The sequence below is a fragment of the Humulus lupulus genome, chromosome 6 (genome assembly GCF_963169125.1).
Source record: "Humulus lupulus chromosome 6, drHumLupu1.1, whole genome shotgun sequence".
Classification (NCBI taxonomy): domain Eukaryota; kingdom Viridiplantae; phylum Streptophyta; class Magnoliopsida; order Rosales; family Cannabaceae; genus Humulus; species Humulus lupulus.
In genome coordinates, this window is record NC_084798.1 from 216,918,941 (window position 1) to 216,927,111 (window position 8,171).

At 33.4% G+C, this 8,171-nt stretch overlaps 1 protein-coding gene across 1 annotated transcript; it reads left to right on the top strand.

The window, feature by feature from the left end:
• The first annotated feature begins 1,761 nt into the window (after positions 1-1,761).
• On the top strand, positions 1,762-5,949 carry LOC133783286 (receptor-like protein 35). Its single transcript, XM_062222859.1, has 2 exons — positions 1,762-5,097; positions 5,614-5,949. The coding sequence occupies exon 1, from the start codon at positions 1,829-1,831 to the stop codon at positions 5,090-5,092; it is 3,264 nt and encodes a 1,087-aa protein (XP_062078843.1). The 5' UTR covers positions 1,762-1,828; the 3' UTR covers positions 5,093-5,097; positions 5,614-5,949.
• Positions 5,950-8,171: the final 2,222 nt, after the last annotated feature.

The window sequence follows — 8,171 nt, forward strand, 5'->3', positions numbered from 1 at the left end:
AGTGTGTGGCCTGTATATCATCTTGGTTTAATTTGATATTTATCTTATAATAATTGCATGCATTTTGAAAATATTACTGTCAACTCTAAACTGTCTCATGTATATGTGTGTTTTTTCGTATGTGCATTTTGAACTATATATTTATATATATATATATATATATATATTATTTTCTTCTCTTTATGTTGTAAATTATTCTCAATTCCTTTTCTCTTCACAATATGTGAGTACTCTTCTCTTAACAATATGTGAGTACATCAAATGTATTATTTTTTTCTTGATAGCTGAACTTAACTAATAGACGTAATAGTTAGTTAGTGCTCTGAATATGAAGTTCTGAAGGTTCCTATATGTGCAATTTTTCTTGGCAACTTCTAGGAAATATCACAAATTAATTGGCAGAATTCAAAATGAGAAATAATGAGTTAGTCAATGAAGAAAAGTTTGTTGTCATTAGGCTCTTGTTCATTTATTAATCCATAGATTATTTAAGTGTGTTTGACCCATGAATAAGGCTTAATTAGTTCATTTTAAAGTGACGAAGTTATTTTCAATGAGGGCTTGGCAATTTAATTTTTTTTTAAATTGATTGGTTTTATTGGTTTTATTGAGTGGGCCTTATCTTCTTTACTCAATTCATGGGTTTGAAACTCAAGGTTACTTTTGCCAGGCTCGAACACGTGAGCTAGTAGAAGAGTCAAAGTCAGAATTACCACTACCCAACCTAGTTTTAAAACTTTACACTATGATTTTTTTTTTAACCGCAATATCATAATATTTTTCTTTAGGCGGGTATTAAATGTGATATTTCATATTCATTCAAACATTTTCTCCATACTTTTTATTTAAGATTGAAAAAAAGCGCAAAGAAAACATATATTTATAGTAGATTCAAGTGCAATTTTTTTAAAAAGAAAACTAAAAATTATATTTATTAAATTTCAGTATAGGCTAGAGCCTATACACATCACTATGTGGCTCCATCCCTTTTTAAAATAGTGTGAAATCTGAACTAGATGAGATCCTTAATTGGTTCATTAATCTGAACTAGATGAGATCCTTAATTGGTTCATTAAACCATCTTTTAACTAAAACAGAGAATTTTAATTCCTTGGTTTTGAAAAAGTTAACCAAAGAGCAACATTGTATAGATCACATGTTCGTTATTATGTGGTGATTTTAATTGTTTATTTTTTTATGATTTTGTTATTTCTCCTTCTTTATCATGTAGTAATATATACATTTTGTATCTTTTTTTGTTTCATAATAACTTGGATTGAGTTTTAATGCTGAGTGACCACTTAATATTTCAAATGAATCATATTTGTGTGATGTGTGTGATTAAAGAGAAATGTGTGACTGTGTGATTTGAGTTTGTAACATGTGAAATGGGGGAAGACTAAAGACTAGTCCAACTTCCAAGTGTCATGTCAACTCAAGACTAATAATACTTGTTTTCATTAGTCTTGAATATTAAGACTAGTAAAAGATTTGACATGTTATTATCTATATTTAACATTTATAAGACTTTTCTTGTAAACAATTATTTATTACTTTACCAATATATTGGAAATTCTTTCCTTGTAGTGTAGATGTGTATGGCTCCATCAACTAAATAAAAGAATAATTAAAAATAAATAAATAAATAAATGAAAGTTGCCATACATAGCTAGAATTGAAAGGTTGAAAACTTTTCAGCCTTGTTAGTCTACTTCCATAATTGCGTGTCTTTTGTGCTAAAATAAGTGAAAAGAAAAAGCATTTATGAAATGCAGGTATTTAAAATCTACTCATCTTTTACAACTTAATTTCACAACACTTACGAACAATGGAAAATCGTTTGCTCTTCTTCATCATGTTTAGCTTCATCATGATCTTCGTCACATGTTGCTCTGTGACAACACAACAAGCTCTGAATTCATCTTTCACTTCCTCTGGAGTGAGATGTCTCCCCCACATAAGCTCTGCTTTGTTGCAACTAAAGCAAGAGTTTGTCTTTAAAAAGCCCAATTACACTGATTATTATTATTATCCAATTCCATCCAATGAGACCCTTTCATACCCGAAGATGAGATTTTGGAAGGAAGGAAAGGACTGCTGTGAGTGGGATGGTGTCACGTGTAGCACCAAAATAGGACAAGTAATAGGGCTCGATCTGAGTTTAAGTTGGCTTCAAGGGCCTTTGCATTCCAATAGCAGCCTCTTCAGCTTAAGTCAACTTCACCGGCTCAACCTTGCCTACAACAACTTCACTCTTTCCAATATTCCATCAAGCTTTGCTCAGCTTTCGAGGTTAACCCATCTCAACCTCTCTCACTCCTTTTTTTCTGGTCAAGTCCCTTCTGAAATAGCTTTGTTGTCCAATTTGATGTCTCTTGATCTCTCTTCTAATTTTGACTATGATTATGATCGTGAGATGGTTATTAGCCTTTTATATAGCCCAACGATAGCATTTGCTCAAAACATGACAAAATTAAGAGAACTTCATCTGAACAGTGTGAATCTTTCTTCACTACTACCTGAATCTATGGCTAACCTATCCTCCTTGACATCTCTATCTCTTAGAGATTGCAATTTGTATGGTGAATTTTTGCAAAACATTTTTCATCTACCTAATATTCAAGTCATCGATGTGTCATCCAATCAAAACCTCAATGGAATATTACCATATTCCATTGGCGATCTCAAGTTCTTAAGTGTTTTACATCTCTCAAAATGTAATTTTTCAGGGACTATTCCATCGTCAATTAAGAATATATCACATCTCTCAAGTCTTGACCTAAGTTCCAACAACTTTGATGGTCAACTTCCACCAGCTTTGTTCACAATGCCTTCCTTACAATCTCTAAGTGTTTCTTTTAATCGGTTTACAGGCCCTCTAACTATTCCATCTTCAGTTAAGAATTTATCACATCTTTCATTGCTTGACTTAAGTTTCAACAATTTTGATGGCCAACTTCCACCAGCTTTGTTCATAATGTCTTCCCTACAGTATCTAAGGCTTGACGATAATCACTTTAATGGCCCTCTAACCATTCCATCTTCAGTTAAGAATTTATCACATCTTTCATCGCTTGAATTAAGTTTCAACAATTTTGATGGTCAACTTCCACCAACTTTGTTCATAATGCCTTCCTTACAATCTCTAGGTCTTTCTTCTAATCAATTTACAGGCCCTCTAACCATCCCAAATGTCTCGTTATCATCCCAATTGGCATACCTTAATTTGGATGAGAACAAGCTAACCGGAAAAATTCCAAGGTCAATTTTTGAAATGCAAAAACTTAAAGATCTGTACCTTAGCGACAATAACTTAAGTGGCATTATAGAGATGAGCGTGTTCTCAAAGTTGAGTCAGCTTCGAAGTCTTTTTCTTTCACGTAATAGTCTAGTTGTAGTGGAAAACACAACAACAAATTCCACTCTAAACTGCAAACTTAATTATTTGGATTTGGCTTCATGCAACATTACAGAATTTCCCAAGTTCCTAAAAACCCAAAATGAGCTACAAGAATTGTATCTTTCCAACAACAAAATTGAAGGCAAGATCCCCAAATGGTTCTTCACTATAGGGGCAGAGACCTTGCGGGGATTAAATTTGTCTACAAATTTCATCACCGGTTGGGAACAAGTGCCGAAAGTGCTTCCGTGGAAAGCGTTGCGGACTCTTGACTTAAGCCACAACATGTTTCGAGACACATTACCAGCTCCACCATTTTCTGTAAGGGGGTTTTACATTTCGAATAACAACGTTAGTGGGAAAATTCATCCATTGTTCTGTAACTTGACTAATCTGGAATCTCTTGATATGTCCAATAACAACTTAAGCGGTGAGATTCTTCCATGTTTGGGTTCCATTAGCTCCCTTCGAGAGTTGACATTGTCTGGCAACAAATTTGAGGGCTCTATCCCATCATCTCTTGGGAATTTGACTTGGCTTTATCTTTTGGACCTCTCCAAAAATAGGCTCTCTGGTAGAATTCCTCGAATGGGAAACAACTCATTATTCTGCAATTTAAGAGATCTTCTGGTTCTCGATGTCTCAAACAACCAATTAAGCGGCTCTATTCCACAATGCTTGGGAAGTTTCAGCCATGCTCTTCAAGCGTTGATTATGAAAGAGAACAATTTTAGTGGAGAAATGCCTCAGACATTTCTGAATGGAAGCAGTCTAATTACTCTCGACCTCAGTCATAATCAATTAGAAGGAATGGTTCCACAATCTTTAACCAATTGCAATGCATTGGAAATTCTAAATCTCGGATACAATCAACTATCTGGCACTTTCCATTTTTGGTTACAAAATTTAGCAAGCTTGCAAGTTCTTGTGCTGCGTTCCAACAAATTTCATGGTCCAATATGGGATCCCAAGAAGTTTATGGGCTTTGAGAAACTACTGATTGTCGACCTCTCTTTCAATAAGTTCAATGGAACATTGTCATCGGATTACTTTGCCAATTGGAGTGCCATTAATACACACAATAATAGTGTTGATAAGTCAAAGCCGGAGTACATCGATGACGGCCACTACTATCTTCTCGAGTCGGTAATAGTGACTAATAAAGGCTTTGAAATGGAATATGTCAGGATCTTAACCATCTTCACCTGTATCGATCTCTCAAACAATAATTTTCATGGCGAAATTCCAAAATCTATTGGGGATCTCCAATTATTGATTGTGCTGAATCTATCAAGTAACAATTTTGAAGGCCACATTCCACTATCGATTGGGAATCTGAAAGAAATTGAATCATTGGATCTCTCAAACAACAAGCTCTCTGGAAGAATACCTCAGGAATTGGCAGCTCTCACATTTCTGGAGTGTCTCAACCTTAGTAATAACCAACTTACGGGGCCGATACCACAAGGGACACAGATTAGTACGCTTCCAAATTCTTCATTTTATGGAAATGAAGAATTATGTGGCTTTCCATTATCAAAGGAATGTGATAGCAGTGATGAGTCTCCAAGTACACTTGAACATGAATCTGAATTTGAGAGTGGTTTTGGTTGGAAAGCAGTGCTTGTGGGATATGGATGTGGCTTTCTTGGTGGACTGTTGGGTGGATATTTCTTCATTTCGAAGATATAAAACAGGTATCATATAAAATTATAGCAGTGATATTTAATAGTTATAGTATACGTACCAAGTCACTTTTCTATAACTAACTTATTATGTTTATGTTATTGAGATGAAAAATTATAATTACTTATATTTTCATAATGTTTAGTGTGGTTCATTTTTATTATTTTTTTTAATGCTTATGATACAAATAAATATATAACTATATAAAAATAATATATAATTATATAAACCAAATATTAAAGAAAAAATTATAGAAGAGTATAGATTTGTGTGTTATTTGATCACTTGGTGGACTGTTGCTGATTTTGTTATTTGAGACTCCAAATAGATTTGGTATAAAGTCATCAAAATATAGTTTTGCATTTGTAGAAGAGTATTCAAGGAACAACAATGTCTCATGTCTAAATTCGTCTATTTTTTTCATTGCATTTGCTTTTGCTGATTTTCTTATAGAGATTTTCTTTTTAGTATTTTGTTGAAGCATACTAATCAAAATTAGAATTACTGATTTCTTATGCATGATGCAGAGTGAATGAAGGGAGTTTCACATAGGAATGATGATATTATATGATTGACTCCCAAAGATTTCAGCAGAAAATGAGACAATGCCAGCTTTCAACATTGTGACACACATATATACTTGTGTATATATATATATAGCAGCTTTGTTTAATTTGGTTGATTTGACTCTTTGCTGCCATTATTATGTTAGAGTGTTTAATTTGTGAGAATTTCCGTGTTGTAATTAATCTTTCTCTTTTGTTTATCTTTGTTAAAGTATGTACCTTCCTTTTATTGCAGCAAATATTATTCCTTTTACTAAATTATTTTTAGTACTTTTTTTGTTTAAGAATTCTGGTTAATAGATTTGTTGACTTCTTATATGCATAATCTTATGCATTATTCACTCAAAGCCCATATCAACTATAGCTACTTTTATATGCACATATATACATATATGTATGTGTGTTTACTCATGTATCTATTATATAAATTCTTGACTATAAACTTCTCAACAAACACACATAGCCAAATAGAAAGAGAATAGGAAGAAGAAAAAAAGGCAAAGCAGTTCCTTGCTTCCAAGTCTAATCCAATAAGAAGATCAAGTGTACACCCTCAAACACTCTCCAAAGAGCACAATTTGCACTCAATTTCAAACTCAAAGAACCACCAGAGTTAACCCAACAGAATCACTAAAACACTCCTGTTTTCACTCACTAGAAAACTAAGCCTTGTTCTTAAAGTGTATCAGAAAAGTAACATGTACAAGTGAATCACAAATCGGTTCAATACAAGCTACAGTCTTGTATAACCGAAATAACTGCCTGAAATGTATGTGACACCAATAAACGACATAAACCATGTATATGTATGTTACTTATAATAATTGAATGCATTTTGAAAGCTTTTGTAAACATTAATTAAGTTTGCTTGTACCATCTATGTTGCATCAGTTTTTTTTTTCCTCCACAATTAAGTTTTGCTTGGTCAATCGATCTTGCATCTTAAATCAAGTTTTGATTGAGCTATCTATTTTGTATCGTTTTGCATTAATTTTATCTTCTAAAATCAAATTTTGCTTGTACTATCAATTTTGCATGTCTTGTATACTTTTGTCCAATAAAATCAAAATTTTGAATAAAACATGCACAAAAATGTTCAAAACATTTAAGTATAAGATGTGTCTGTTTTGAGTAGTTTGGTGACCTTAGAAAGTATAGAGTGTGTAAAATGATTTATTTTATCCTTAAAATACATGTGGGCTCATAAAAATGATTAACTTTAACCCCTAAAAAATTGAATCAAACATAAAAAATGTTTTAGATTCTCATTCTCACTTTTATTTTACCTCATACCAAACACTCCCATAAATTAGTGTCTTCAATGAACATTTTAATGAGTTTTAAGTTTTGGGTTTGGGATTGGGAATTTCATAAGTTTAACTTTTGGGTTTGGGATTTTCGTGGGTTCAAAACGCGATTAATGGTGTTACTAGTGGTGATTTGTGGAATAATAGTGGGTGTCGTTGATTTGGCTGTTCTCTTGCTTTTCAGCTGGAGGAGAGAGAGATTAGAGAAAAAGAGATTTTTGGCTGTTCTCTTTTTCCTATATTTATGTTGTTTTCTTCTCTTCTCTTCACTCACCAGAAAACTAAGCCTTGTTCTTAAAGTGTATCGGAAAAGTAACATGTACAAATGAATCACAAATCAGTTCAATACAAGCTAGAGTCTTGTATATGTATGTTACTTATAATAATTGAATGCATTTTGAAAGCTTTTGTAAACATTAATTACTCTTTTTCTTCTCATGTACATGTTTATGGTGTTTTCTCTCTTTTTCTCTTCTCTTCACAATATGTGATCTAATAAGGCCAATTATTATATATAAGACAAATATGAGAATGACTTGCCAGGAGTGGACAATAGCAGACCCAAAACATGAGCCATCAATGATGGTGTGGTGATCAACACTGTTCTACCAATCACTTCATATGACTACCCACCAGAAAAGCTTAGTGTATATCTGTCAGAATTTTATGCTCAAGTATATAGTTTCTTTTTGTTGCAGCAAATAAATTTACACGATAACAAAAAAGGCCATTTGCGTCAGTTTACCACCGTCACAGTTGTGTTTTTGCGTCAGTGTACTATGTGACGCAATTGCCCATGACGCAAACCAGAGTGTCATTTGTGTCAGTGGGGCACTGCCACAAACTGGCATTTGTGGCAGTGCCCCACTGACGCAAATGCCTGTCATTTACGTCAGTGGGGCACTGCCACAAAATGCCAGTTTGTGGCAGTGCCCCACTGACACAAATGACACTCTGGTTTGCGTCAGTGGGACACTGCCACAAATGTTAAAAACGAGTATTTTTTGCGTCAGTTGGGCACTGTCACATAAAGTATTAACCAGGGAAGTTGCAAATGTTTATGCCAATTTCCCTGGCCTGTTTTGATAAAAATAATCAGCAGCAGAAACAGAAAAAACAGCCGTATGAACAGAAAAACAACAGTATAAGTTTTTATAAACATTTATCTAGAGTATAAAAGTAATTCAAATATCAAAGTTAATATATGTACTC

Excerpts from the sequence above, each read along its gene's own strand:
- LOC133783286 (XM_062222859.1), top strand. The coding sequence starts at position 1,829 with ATGGAAAATCGTTTGCTCTTCTTCATCATGTTTAGCTTCATCATGATC.